This window comes from Salvelinus namaycush, chromosome 33, assembly GCF_016432855.1.
Source record: "Salvelinus namaycush isolate Seneca chromosome 33, SaNama_1.0, whole genome shotgun sequence".
NCBI classification, from domain to species: domain Eukaryota; kingdom Metazoa; phylum Chordata; class Actinopteri; order Salmoniformes; family Salmonidae; genus Salvelinus; species Salvelinus namaycush.
Genome location: NC_052339.1, coordinates 4443874 through 4458916, shown reverse-complemented (window position 1 = coordinate 4458916; position 15043 = coordinate 4443874). Strand labels below are relative to the sequence as shown.

Sequence of the window (15043 nt, the reverse complement as noted above, 5' to 3'; positions counted from 1 at the left end):
TCCTCTCTCTTGCCCTCCACAGGCAGCAGAGAAGGAGTGGGAGGAGCGGAGGCAGAACATGGGCCACTATGATGGGAGGGAGTTTGAGAGGATCCTGGATGAGGCCCAGGCCAACATGATGAAGGGCATCCCCTGTCTGGAGGTGCCGAGCGAGGGGGAGGCCTCTACAGTGACCCCTGCTGCCCTGGAGGACCAAGTGGATTCCCCCAAGCCTGTGGCGCCAACCACAGGTAGGGAGGGTTCTTTTATGAAACTACCTGACACACTCAACATATTTCACTACTATAAAAATACTTGTGGACATCTTTTTTTATGCAAGCACATAATTGTTCTTCAGGAAAATGACCCTTTGTAATTTTCATGTAGGCCTTATTGTTGACCTTACGTGTGTGTTTGTCTATTACAGAAGAGACTCCGCCTGAGCCCAGCTCAGAGAAACCAGCCATAGCCAAGCCTGCGTGTCCTGAGAAACTCCCCAAGCCGGTACTAGAGAAGCACACCACCAAGCCCACCACCCCTTCAGACAAAGTGGGCAAAGTCATCTTGGAGGCCAGCAAGTCGCCTCCCCCTCCTCCACCCAGAAAAACCTTCTCCAGCTCTGGAATGACCACCACTAGGTCTGGAGAGGTGGTCTACACCAGCAGGAATGAGTCTGCCTCGGGACAGGTCAGTCTGCCATGTAGTCTAGCTGCAGGCTAGACTACAGACTTAGCCAGACCTGACCTATAAGCGACATGGGGAGAGGGGACAGTTTAAGGACAGTTTTATCAAGCAACTTGAAAGCAATATCATTTATATACCTTGGAATGGGCAATGTTGATCTGTTGATCTGACTCTTGTGGTAAATAACAGTGATGCTAGTATTTGAGTCATATTAAATGTAGCTATTAACCCGCTTCCCCCATTCCCATCTAAACCAGGAGGAAGAGGAGGCTGAGGTCCCAGCTGCCCAGCGCAAACCCACCAAGATCCCCCCAGAGACCACGCCCTCCACCCCTGCCCCCGTTGCTGCCTCAGCCATCCACGAGGAGGAGGAGGAGGACGACGAGGGGGACAAAATCATGGCAGAGCTCCAGGTAAGACCCATACATCCAACAGCTGCTGTACATTTACTCCCACACACACATACTTCATACTGTACTATACGATACTATATTGATCAAATAGGACCACCGGGAAATACATCCACATCCACACTAATGACTGTTGTATCTCTCCTTCACTATGGGAGTGGGTCCTCTATCCCTTCCTTTCCTGGTGGTTGGGTTACCTTCACTTGGCAAAGGATGGACGCAGTACTTTACAAAATCAGAATTAGCCATGGTCTTACCCCTAGAAAGTTTAACCATTCGGCCACCACAGCACTAGGTTAATAGAATACAAGCAGTATCAAACCAGCACCAGGCTCAGTGACTTTAGGAGAAGCATTTTCTCCACTTAACTGCCGGGTACTCTATAGTCGTGGCCAAAAGTTTTGAGAATGACACAAATATTAATTTTCACAAAGTCTGCTGCCTCAGTTTGTATGATGGCAATTTGCATATGCTACAGAATGTTATGAAGAGTGATCAGATGAATTGCAATTAATTGCAAAGTCCCTCTTTGCCATGCAAATGAACTGAATCCCCCAAAAAACATTTCCACTGCATTTCAGCCCTGCCACAAAAGGACCAGCTGACATCTTGTCAGTGATTCTCTCGTTAACACAGGTGTGAGTGTTGACGAGGACAAGGCTGGAGATCACTCTGTCATGCTGATTGAGTTCGAATAACAGACTGGAAGTTTCAAAAGGAGGGTGGTGCTTGGAATCATTGTTCATCCTCTGTCAAACATGGTTAACTGCAAGGAAACACGTGCCATCATTATTGCTTTGCAAAAAAAGGGCTTCACAGGCAAGGATATTGCTGCCAGTAAGATTGCACCTAAATCAACCATTTTTCGGATCATCAAGAACTTCAAGGAGAGTGGTTCAATTGTTGTGAAGAAGGCTTCAGGGCGCCCAAGAAAATCCAGCAAGCGCCAGGACCGTCTCCTAAAGTTGATTCAGCTGTACAGAGCTTGCTCAGGAATGGCAGCAGGCAGGTGTGAGTGCATCTGCACGCACAGTGAGGCGAAGACATTTGGAGGATGGCCTGGTGTCAAGAAGGGCAGCAAAGAAGCCACTTCTCTCCAGGAAAAACATCAGGGACAGACTGATATTCTGCAAAAGGTACAGGGATTGGACTGATGAGGACTGGGGTAAAGTCATTTTCACTGATGAATCCCCTTTCCGATTGTTTGGGGCATCTGGAAAAAAGCTTGTCCGGAGAAGACAAGGTGAGCACTACCATCAGTCCTGTGTCATGCCAACAGTAAAGCATCCTGAGACCATTCATGTTCCTGAGCATCCTGAGACCATTGCTTCTCAGCCAAGGGAGTGGGCTCACTCACAATTTTGCCTAAGAACATAGCCATGAATAAAGAATGGTACCAACACATCCTCCGAGAGCAACTTCTCCCAACCATCCAGGAACAGTTTGGTGATGAACAATGCCTTTTCCAGCATGATGGAGCACCTTGCCATAAGGCAAAAGTGATAACTAAGTGGCTCGGGGAACAAAACATCGATATTTTGGGTCCATGGCCAGGAAACTCCCCAGAACTTAATCCCATTGAGAACTTGTGGTCAATCCTCAAGAGGTGGGTGGACAAACAAAAACCCACAAATTCTGACAAACTCCAAGCATTGATTATGCAAGAATGGGCTGCCATCAGTCAGGATGTGGCCCAGAAGTTAATTGACAGCATGCCAGGGCGGATTGCAGAGGTCTTGAAAAAGAAAGGTCAACACTGCAAATATTGACTCTTTGCATCAACTTCATGTAATTGTCAATAAAAGCCTTTGACACTTATGAAATGCTTGTAATTATACTTCAGTATTCCATAGTAACATCTGACAAAAATATCTAAAGACACTGAAACAGCAAACTTTGTGAAAATTAATATTTGTGTCATTCTCAAAACTTTTGGCCACGACTGTAGGTGCTTCTAATAGACTCACCTCACAAATGGCAGATATAGTTAGGCTCTCACCCTCAGGGCCCTAAACCCTAATCCCCTAACATATCTTCACTCCCCAGGTGTTCCAGAAGTTCACAGTTAAGGATGTAGGGGTGAAAAGTAGTGTGCTAGAGACACACCCTACTCGAGTTGAGCCCCAGATCAGAGAGCTAAGACCCGGGGCCTTATTGCCCCTCAAAGAGAAAAAGGTAAAGGACGTGGTGCCATTTAGCCGTCCGCCTAACTGCCTGCTTCTGCCCACTGTGTGACGCCAGCTAACAATTGATGGCTGTACCTTAACCACCTCTGTGCCTTTCACAACTCCCTGCTTCTGCCTCCATCAAGAGATCTGTACTGTAACAACTCCACTACCCAAGATCCTTTCTGATTCTGACTTATTCTCTTTTTCCCTTTTTGATTTCAATGGAACTCATGCCTTGGACTTTCTCTCTGACTAAGTCTGCAGAAAATGTCTGGAAAAGTGTATTGTGTGTATCCAACAAATGAATGGTGTCCTGTTGCTACTGATGTTTGATTGCGTTATGTTTGTCTTGCTTGATCCAATCAATAAACTAATCCTTTATCTTGCATCCAGACCTAATCGAATGGTCTTGTCTGTTTCTTGGGAATAACTGCCCTTTATTCAAATAATAATTTGCTTATCGACTTTGCTATAGGAAAGTACTTTGATTGGCTATTTGAGGGGAACAAGGTTTTATTACTTGTTACATACGGTAGGTCACAGACTTGTTTTTGCAGACTTGGTTTACTTTAGGTCACTGGGACCAATTTTTTTACTGGGCTTATTTCTTGGGAATGATACCTTACTATATCTCTGCATCTCTATATAACTTTAACTCTTATCTTCTAATTCATTTTAATACCCAAACAGATGCCTACTGTGGTTGTTGTCCACAGGAGAACAGGGAACTACAGTGTGTGCGTCCCATATGGCACCCTATTCCCCTACTTTTGACCCGAGCCATATTGGCCCTGTTGAAAAGTACACTCTTAGAAAATAAGTTGCTTTCTAGAACCTAAAAGGGTTCTTCGGCTGTCCCCATAGGAGAATCATTTAAAAAACTATTTTTGGTTCCAGGTAGAACCCTATTTGTTTCCATGCACTGTAGAACCCTTTTCCCAGAGGGTTCTACATGGAACCCAAACGGGTTCTACCTGAGACAACTGGAAAACTCTTTTAGAACCCTTTTTTTCTAAGAGTGCATGTAGTGCACTACAAAGGGAATAGGGTGCCATTTGAGATGCACCTTTATCTCATGCTCCTCTCTAACTCGCTCAGAAACCACGTCACAAGATATTGTACATGGACTGTATGAGAGATCCAGTTATTCTGAGGGTCAGATATGATCTTTTCCTGGTAAAAACAATGTTCAGCTCAAACACCAGCAATGCATTGGTCATGTTATTCCTACATGCACATTTTCAGTCATACATCGTTGCATTCCACTCACCAAATGGGAATGATTGATTTAAACATTCTCTTAAACCAACAACAAAGTTGAGAGAGAATATATAAAAACGTGATGCAACACTGAACGTAGTATGTTAGCTAGTCTGTTGGTAGAATGGGTGTCAGTCTATACCTCAGATTAGAGTATTAGTTTGGTAACTAACAATTTGGCATTGGTAGATCATTTTTTAAACTTTTAAATCAATGATATATAGACTGCTTTGTTGTTGTTTTGAATCCCAGATTGTCCCTTTAAAGGTTTTTACATAATAGCCATAACATACCTTAACTATTCACTTGTGCCTGCATGTATGATCCTATAAGGTATCTAATATGTTATAAGCACGTATCTTGAAACTCAATCAAAATATGCCTTATAGGAGGGTTGTTGTCCAATGCTGTGTTGCATAGTAGAGAGAATAAATGTTAGAATTCACCCATAGAGTGCAATTGCACAATAATGCTGTCCCTTCACGAACTGTCCTAGCAGAGCTCTGAGAACACTCGTGAGGACAAAGATCCCAACGTGGATGAAAACGGGAACACCACCCCTCTTCGTCAGAGCCCTGGGGTACGAATACCATATTTTCACCGCTAAAACTTCATAGTCAAAATTTCAGGGCATTTACTATGCTAACATTAATCTTGACATCCAAAGTTCCAAACGTGCCTTGAAATGTTTACAAATGTCATGTTGTATGGTTATATGGGCCTTATGAAGTCATTTTGTTTGGTTATATGGGCCTTATGAAGTCATTTTGTTTGGTTATATGGGCCTTATGAAGTCATACTGTATGGTTATATGGGCTTTATGAAGTCATGTTGTATGGTTATATGGGTCTTATGAAGGCATGTTGTATGGTTATATGGGCTTTATGAAGTCATGCTGTATGGTTATATGGGTCATACGAAGTCATGTTGTATGGTTATATAGGTCATACGAAGTCATGTTGTAAGGTTATATGGGCTTTATGAAGGCATGTTGTATGGTTATGTGGGCCTTACGAAGGCATGTTGTATGGTTATATGGGCTTTATGAAGTCATGTTGTATGGTTATATGGGCTTTACGAAGGCATGTTGTATGGTTATGTGGGCCTTACGAAGGCATGTTGTATGGTTATGTGGGCCTTACGAAGGCATGTTGTATGGTTATATGGGTCATACGAAGTCATGTTGTATGGTTATATGGGCTTTATGAAGGTATGTTGTATGGTTATATGGGCTTTATGAAGGCATGTTGTATGGTCATGTGGGCTTTATGAAGGCATGTTGTATGGTTATATGGGCTTTATGAAGGCATGTTGTAAGGTTATATGGGCTTTATGAAGTCATGTTGTAAGGTTATATGGGCTTTATGAAGGCATGTTGTATGGTTATATGAGCCGTATGAAGTCATGTTGTATGGTTATATGGGCTTTATGAAGGCATGTTGTATGGTTATATGGGCTTTATGAAGGCATGTTGTATGGTCATGTGGGCTTTATGAAGGCATGTTGTATGGTTATATGGGCTTTATGAAGGCATGTTGTATGGTTATATGGGCTTTATGAAGGCATGTTGTAAGGTTATATGGGCTTTATGAAGTCATGTTGTATGGTTATATGGGTCATACGAAGTCATGTTGTATGGTTATATGGGCTTTATGAAGGCATGTTGTATGGTTATATGGGCTTTATGAAGGCATGTTGTAAGGTTATATGGGCTTTATGAAGTCATGTTGTATGGTTATATGGGTCATACGAAGTCATGTTGTATGGTTATATGGGCTTTATGAAGGCATGTTGTATGGTTATATGGGCTTTATGAAGTCATGTTGTATGGTTATATGGGTCTTATGAAGGCATGTTGTATGGTTATATGGGTCTTATGAAGGCATGTTGTATGGTTATATGGGTCATACGAAGTCATGTTGTATGGTTATATGGGTCATACGAAGTCATGTTGTATGGTTATATGGGTCATACGAAGTCATGTTGTATGGTTATGTGGGCTTTATGAAGGCATGTTGTATGGTTATATGGGCTTTATGAAGTCATGTTGTATGGTTATATGGGCTTTATGAAGGCATGTTGTATGGTTATATGGGCTTTATGAAGTCATGTTGTATGGTTATATGAGCCGTATGAAGTCATGTTGTAAGGTTATATGGGCTTTATGAAGGCATGTTGTATGGTTATATGGGCTTTATGAAGTCATGTTGTATGGTTATATGGGTCATACGAAGTCATGTTGTATGGTTATATGGGTCATACGAAGTCATGTTGTATGGTTATATGGGTCATACGAAGTCATGTTGTATGGTTATATGAGCCGTATGAAGTCATGTTGTAAGGTTATATGGGCTTTATGAAGGCATGTTGTATGGTTATATGGGCTTTATGAAGGCATGTTGTATGGTTATGTGGGCCTTACGAAGGCATGTTGTATGGTTACGTGGGCCTTACGAAGGCATGTTATATGGGCCGTATGAAGGCCAAACGTGTGCCTTACATGTCATGATATATTTTCTCTTATTGATAGGCTTGTCATGTGTTGTAGTTTTTAACATGTACTCTCTCATCCTTCCTTTGCTATTTGCAGGTCATATACTACGTAACTGGGCAGATCTCCAAAGAGCAGCCACCACCCCTGGCCCCAGTGGAGGAGGCTCCTGAATGCAGAGACAACCCAACACTGTCCCCCTCACAGGTGTCAAATGTGAATGCTAATGACAATTCTCCAAGCCAGCAGCCACAGCAGCCGCAACCGAAACCCCAGCAGTTAGTGCCACCTATATCTCCCAAGCCTCTGTTCTTGAATTTCCTCAGCCCTCTGTCTCAGAAACAGGTGGTGAGATCAGAGTCGTTGAAGACCAGCCCAGGAGTGGTAGAAGGGGTTCTGGAAAGCCCAAGGGCCAACACTGTAGATAAGCCTCAGATAAGCACAGTCAAGAGACTTGAGACTCCAGTCTCCTCAGTCGTCCAGGAGTCCAGCATTTCACTTAGTAAGAGTGTTGTGTTGCCCGCTGCATTGCCTAAAGTCTCTCCACCAATCACCATAACAGAGGCTCTTAAGGCAGTGGTGTCTCCCACAGAGAAGGCCCTTAGTGAGGCCACCAATCAACCCAGAGATCAGCCCAGACCCAAGTATGAGGAAGTGGAAGAGGAGGCCTTCCTGAGCCCTGACCTCCCTGGTGAGGAAGGCCCTCCGCCCCCAGACAACATCGCCTTCATGATCACCAACACCAAGGTCCAGGCCCTGTCCTGTGGGGAATACCAGGAGCTGGTCAATGCCAAACGGGGCATCCAGACTGTGACTGTGGGGGGGGGACCTGGGAACCGGGACATGACCCACACCACCCCGGGCGGCGACGGCGGCAGCTCGGTGGGGTCGCAGCACGACAGCTTCAACAACAAGAAGCCGGTCATCATCATCTTTGACGAGCCCATGGACATCCGCTCGGCCTACAAGCGCCTGTCCACGGTGTTTGAGTGTGAGGAGGAGCTGGAGAGCATGCTGGCCGCGGAGCGCATAGACGAGGAGGACGAGGAGTTGGAGGAGACATGGGGGAGCAGCGGCGGACTGCAGGTAAAGGTCGGGCCCGAGGGGGGAGAGAGGGCGGCTGGTCCCACGGCCTTCAAGGCCCCCAGCGGCGCTCTTTGCTCTTCCAGTAGTAGCTTGTCGCACTCTTCCTCCTCGTCTGCAGAGCTCGCTGAGTTGTCCAGCGACGGCAAGCTAGACGGGAAGAAGAAGTTCAAGTTCAAGTTTCCCAAGAAGCAGCTGGCCGCTCTGTCGCAAGCCATCCGCACAGGCACGAAGACAGGTAAGAAGACGCTGCAGGTGGTGGTGTACGAGGACGAGGAGGAGTCGGACGGCACGGTCCTACAGCACAAGGAGGCCAAGAGGTTTGAGATCCAAAGCCGCTCCAAACAATCTGTTCTTCCAGCAGACATGTCACCCAAGGCTCAGCCTCCAGCTGTAGTAAGGCGGGAGCATTCAGATTCCCAAGGCAGGACGGACGAGATCCGGAAAAGCACCTACAAGACCCTGGACAGCCTGGAGGAGACCATCAAGCAGCTAGAGACCACCATCAGTGAGATGGGCCCCGCAAGGCCCCACCAGGAGGAACCAGTGAGAAGTGCAGCCATCGTGGAGCCCCATGCTGGGTGTGTCTCGAGTGGGGAGAGTGGAGGCCTGAAGAGGTCCTTATCACTCCCTTCTAAGAGTTCACTCCCCAAGGTCCCCCAGCCCAATAAGGCCTCCTCTCTGAGGAAGAAGACCAAACCTCAGCTCCTCCCCAGGCCAGCCGCCCTCCCCACCGCCACCATCACCCCCAGCCAACAGGTCTCTTTCTAAGCTCTTGTCGGTCTGGAGGCTTTGGGTCCCCTTTTTACTCCTCCCTTCACTCCATCCTAACCACTTGGTTTACAAACCAACCACTCATTAATCACTTCCCAGGTGTTTTGGAAATGACAGAGCCCTTCTCTGTTGCTTTCTCCCTCCATGGTCCAATATTATTGGGGAGTGGCATTTTCAGTGTGTCCCGTCCCCTGTCTCTCATATCTCTACTTCGATTGGCTGCTCAAACTCTAACCGGGGTTTCAGCGAGTGGCAGACTTTTAATCAGACAATGACACTCAATGTTGATTACACTTTTGGTTTCTTGAATCTGTTGTCCTTGGACTGCATTAACTGTAGGGTTGTACGTTTTGGTATAGGCTACTACGGTACAGGCGGTGCATGTGCTCTTACTGGTGTTCCGTTTTTAACGGTTAGTGGTAATCTTGAACGAACAGGTTTGTGACCTGTCATTGCCTTGCTTCTATCAGTTTGTCATACCTCCAATATGGTGCTCTGTTTTTTTCTTTCTTTTATTTTCTTTCTTGTTTTGTTTCGTTTGGATCCTCTTGCAGAACGCAACCAGTGTCGCTTCCCCAACTAGTCGGATGCCAGTGCCCATGTCTGCGAAGTCCAGGCAGTCGCCAGGGACTACTACTGACAAAGCAGGAAAACAGCAAAAGCTACAGGACAGCGCTCAGAGGCAGTTCCGACAGGTAGTTTTACTTTAGGGCCTTACCAGGGACCATAGGGACTAGAGGGGACAAACGTGTATAGTGAACAGGGTATAGAAAACGAGAGACCTGTGTTAAGGGAAAAATACAAAAACAACCAAAGCTGTGAGAGTTCAAGTGTTTTTTTTAAAAATGGGATTGAGGTGGCCATTTTGACTTCTGTTTGTGTTCTCTCAATCTGCTCTGACTGAAAGGCATGTTTGACTCTTGACTGTTACCCTTATAACATCACCGTATGCTTCTGCATGGTCCACACTGCTCATGGCGGCTTTTGCTGTGTTGGTTACGAGAAAAAAAAGAGAAAAAGAGAAAGAAAAATTGCCCAGATGCATCCTGTCATCGACTGAGTTTTCCATCACATCCCCAGTTTCCATCACAGCTGAGTTCCTAAACAGTGTTGCCAACCAACCTCAGGATGCTTTACTAAACCAATATTTCTGATTAGCCGCACTCCCTCCTCCCCACAACGCACCTCTTTTAAACCCAAACAGTCTACCTGATACGCTCGTTTATTTTCCCAATGCACAGCTACTAAACCACACTTTAATACCCCTCCCTTCTAGCCTGCTGGAACTAGCCTGATCGCTGAGTTCACCATTATATTCCACTTAAACAGAATGGTGAATGCAGCAATCAGGCTGGTTCCACCAGGCTGCCTCCGGCCCTTCTCTGAAAGATGCTCATCTACCACCCATCTCTCCCCCTTGCACTTGCAGTACCAGTCAGTGGAATATTCACCCTTACTTCTCCAGATATGCACTTTTATCTTTCTTACCCTCAAAAATATGCCCTCTTTTATCTAACATACTCCTCTTTCCTCCCCAACCAAGATGTATCTCTGGTTTTTCCCTCAGTTTTTGTCTCCACCTCTCAGAAAGCTTGGCAATCACTCTTAACACACAGGCATCACCAGGCAGTGCCCCCTCCCCCATCTCAAACTTCCTTCATCCCTCCTTCCATCCTTTCAATCTTTTCTTTCTCCTTTTTAATTAACAGTGTGTTTCTCAGTTACCTCAAGTAACCCAGTAAAAATAGATACTGTAGCTAGTTTGAGCCTTTTTGTGTGTCTTTTAGTTCTTAGTAGCAATGTTTGTTTTTGTGATTGTTTCTTGTCTATAACTTTAGTTAAGTCAATGTTGTCTTGCCTTTTTTTTTTTTTACATTTGTTACTTTAATAACCAGTTCCCATTTTGACAACCAGTCTTTGTTCTGGCATCTCTGTTTGCAGGCTAACGGAAGCGCTAAAAGAGCAGGGGAGGGTCATAAAACTACTTCCCCTACTATACCTGCCTCTAAAATTCCTGCTTTTTATCCTAGCTCTGCTAAAGGCAGCTCCTCCCAGTCTGCTCCAAACTCAGATGCTACTAACCCTATTAACCTTTTCCCCTCTTCCAACTCCTCCTCTTCCTCCCCCCACACCACCAAGTCCTCCATCCCGTCCCCTTACGCCCCCCGCCACCCTGGCTCAGCCCTCCCTACCTCCTCCCCCTCCCTCTCTAACGGTTCCTCCCACAAACTCCCCAAGCCCTCTCACACAGGTAAAGCTCTCTCGTTCTCCTCGCAGAGTCAAAACGGCCGAGCACCCTCCTCTTCCTTCTCCTCCTCCTCCCCCTCCCCTCTGTCGCCCACCCCGTTGGGCCCGGGTGTGAAGAGCATCCGCACCATACACACCCCCAGCTTCACCAGCTACAGGCCCCAGAATGGCAGCAGCGGCAAATCCTGCATCCCAACCGCCACAGCAGCCAAGGACTCCACTTAGTACAGTAGCCCCGTTTGGGTTACTTCTCTCTCTCTCTCTCTCTCTCTCTCTCTCTCTCTCTCTCTCTCTCTCCTCTCTCCTCTCTCCTCTCTCCTCTCTCCTCTCTCCTCTCTTCTCTCTCCTCTCTCCTCTCTCCCCCCCTCTTAGGAGCTAGATTTATTCTGTTGTTTATTGGTTTGTATTTTGTTGTAAAAAGGGTAATGGATGCACTTCCCCAACCATTCATATTTCAATTTGATTTGTCACTGGCATTCTCACACTGATGCTTTGACTTTGTTTTAAGTTGCATTTTCCTTTGGCTGATGCTTTGAACTTCAATCCTGGATTTTAAAAAGGTGTACTGAGGAAATGATTTTAAAGATGAAAAAAATAAGATTTTTCTGACTAAGAAAATACAGTTGATGTACAATCACTATTACCGTGTAAAAAAATGAGTTTTATTTTTGAAAACCAGAGACTGGATAACCATAGTATATCTTCATCTTACACTATTTCTTGTGTTCTCATTCAGCATAGCCCTTGTAAATGCCTTTTATGAATGTATACTGTAAGTATACAGACGTTTAAAGTGGAATTGCGTTGACTTGACTTCTATTTTGCTAAGAATATTTTCTCATATAGTTATCCATGCACTGCCAATGTATTTTTAGGAGATTTATGAGGTATGACAGTTATTTCTGTAGTTATTGTGCCTACTTGCCAAAGTTGTGTCATTTCCTGACTGTATTACTGTAATCATGACATACCAAGTGGAAATACACATACACTCAAGGTGTGATGGCTGAAGTCTTTAACTTCAATAGCTTGACTGGAGTTCTATGTTTCCTAAGTTAATGTTTATCGATGTCTAAAGGTATACAGTACTAAAAACAAAAGAAATTCACAAACTGTTCTAGCAAAGTGTACATAAATGCTTCTATTAAGAACTTTAGTAGTTTTGTTAACATACCAAAGTTTCTTTGTATGCATGCCTTTAAGATACTTTAGGAGAGGGATTCGTGTTAAAAGAAGAATTATGTTTGCACAGATAGATTTTGTAAATATTTGGTTTGCTCTCATTTTTGTAAAGCTTTAAACCATACTACATAAAATGCAATGTGGTAAAGAATTGTGTCGGAATAAAAACAATAAAGGTCTGCATGCTTGTAATGCATTTAAGTTCTAGTCACGTTTACTTCCTGTTCTGCTCTCAACTCTGTACACAGTTTCAACCATGTACCAAGCAGATTTGAACTCTGTATTAACTGATGCATTACATTTACACATAATGGCTGCCACATAATGGCTGCGTTCCAGGCTGCAGATGCAAGCCAGATCTCAAAACCCCTGCAAAGGTGTTTATCGTATCAGTTAACCACATCATATGATATAGCAATCGGATGCTTGACTACGCAGTCAATGAAGTGGCACGTAACCATTGGTTGATGCAATGCCACGTCTGCAATGTGGTTAGTCTGGAAAGTGACCAGTGCTTTGAGGGTGTGAAAACTGTAAGAGGAAGTTAACCTATGAGAATTACATCTCTAAGAGTAGAAACAACAGAACTACTCTCATCCCAGTCTGCAACAACCACCACCACTTTAATGTGTCTGTAATCCATTGAAAAGAGATATCCAGCATTACCCCTTGAAGGAAAAGGGCCTACTGGTAAGTTATGTATTAGAAGTGGTTATTTACTATTCTTTACTGTTACTCATATTTAATAATTTCTTATCTTAAACTTCTTAGGGCTGCAATCCCGTTAACGGGATCGATATGACAACAGCCAGTGAAAGTGCAGGGCGCCAAATTCAAACAACAGAAATCTCATAATTAAAATTCCTCAAGCATACAAGTATTTCACACCATTTTAAAGATACACTTCTTGTTAATCCCACCACAGTGTCCGATTTCAAAAAGGCTTTACAGCGAAAGCACCACAAACGATTATGTTAGGTCACCGCAAAATCACAGAAAAACACAGTCATTTTTTCCAGCCAAAGACAGAAGTCACAAAAATCAGAAATAGAGATAAAATTAATCACTAACCTTTGATGATCTTCATCAGATGACACTCATAGGACTTCATGTTACACAATACATATATGTTTTGTTCGATAAAGTTCATATTTATATCGAAACATCTCAGTTTACATTGGCGCCATGTTCAGAAATGCCTCCAAAATATCCGGAGAAATTGCAGAGAGCCGCATCAAATAACAGAAATACTCATCATAAACATTGATGAAATATACATGTTTTACATAGAATTAAAGATAAACTTGTTATTAATGCAACCGCTGTGTCAGATTTTTTTTTTTTTTACTTTACGGCAAAAGCACAATATTCAATAATCTGAGAACAGCGTTCAGCCACAAAAGGAAGCCATACAGTTACCCGCCAAATTGTGGAGTCAACAAAAGTCATAAATAGCATTATATATATTCACTTACATTTGCTGATCTTTGTTGGAATGCACTCCCAGGACTCCCACTTCCACAAGAAATGTTTGTTTTGTTCGGTAATGTCCATCATTTATGTCCAAATAGCTACTTTTGTTAGCGCGTTTGGTAAACAAATCCAAAGTCACGAAGTGCGTTCACTAAAAGCAGACGAAATCTCAGAAAGTTCCGTAACAGTCAGTAGAAACATGTCAAAAGATGTATTGAATCAATCTTTAGGATGTTTTTAACATAAATCTTCACTAATGTTCCAACCGGAGAATTCCATTGTCTTCAGAAGTGCGATGGAACAGAGCTCGCTCTCACATGAACGTGCATGGTTCTGACCAGCTCATGGCAGACCTTACTCATTCCCCTCTCCTTCGGCCCCACTTCACAGTAGAAGCATCAGACAAGGTTCTAAAGACTGTTGACATCTAGTGGAAGCCGTAGGAAGTGCAAAATGACCCATATCCCACTGTGTATTCGATAGGCGATGAGTTGAAAACCTACAAACCTCAGATTTCCCACTTCCTGGTTGGATTTTTTTCTCAGGTTTTTGCCTGCCATATGAGTTCTGTTATACTCACAGACATCATTCAAACTGTTTTAGAAACTTCAGAGTGTTTTCTATCCAATACTAATAATAATATGCATATATTAGCAACTGGGACTGAGGAGCAGGCAGTTTACTCTGGGCACCTCTGGGCACCTTTTCATCCAAGCTACTCAATACTGCCCCTGCAGCCATAAGAAGTTAAATTTCAACTTTATGTTCATTTGATTTACATTTCAAGTTTAAAGGGGCAGTCTGCAGTTGATGCATACATTTTTGGGACTTTTAAATGTATTGTATTACCCATTGATACTTGAAGAATGTAACTTATAAATGCCTCATGAGCTTAGTTCAACTGTCTCAACCAATCAAGAACCCACTATATACGTTGTGTAAACAATGTAATTGTTAACCAAAAATGTATGGCCTCAAAACATTGTTAAAACTATCGTTTTGATCTCATGGATGGTCAGTCCTTACATCCATAGCTTCTGTCTAGGAAAATGAGAGTGGTTACATTTCACCAGCCCTCAGCTGTTTACCAAATCAGTGACAGGGTTGATACTTTGTTATTGTTTTAACTGCAGATTGCCTCGTTAAATTGATTTAAATGAACTGGGAAAAGTGAAAGATAAAACAGTACATTTTCCAATGTAACATTCTAGTGTTGATTCAGGAATTAAATTAACACTGTAAAGGTTTAAACTACCACTCAGTGGTGTAAAAGAACCCCAGTGTTGGTGTAA

General features: G+C 43.6%; 1 protein-coding gene across 10 annotated transcripts in view; it reads left to right on the top strand.

The window, feature by feature from the left end:
- Positions 1-12474, top strand: part of LOC120027872 (sickle tail protein homolog) — a 195625-nt gene extending 183151 nt beyond the window's left edge. For 6 of the 10 annotated variants that reach the window (XM_038972963.1, XM_038972966.1, XM_038972962.1 and 3 more), the window contains 6 exons: positions 23-230; positions 407-666; positions 921-1076; positions 3120-3248; positions 5001-5081; positions 7092-9375. In XM_038972963.1, the coding sequence (XP_038828891.1) occupies positions 23-230; positions 407-666; positions 921-1076; positions 3120-3248; positions 5001-5081; positions 7092-8846 (2589 nt within the window). In that variant the 3' untranslated portion in view covers positions 8847-9375. Of the gene's footprint in view, positions 1-22; positions 231-406; positions 667-920; positions 1077-3119; positions 3249-5000; positions 5082-7091; positions 9376-9403; positions 9545-10790 lie in introns of those variants that run through there. The other 4 variants (XM_038972965.1, XM_038972972.1, XM_038972967.1 and 1 more) reach the window with 4 other exon arrangements.
- The last annotated feature ends 2569 nt before the right edge of the window (positions 12475-15043 follow it).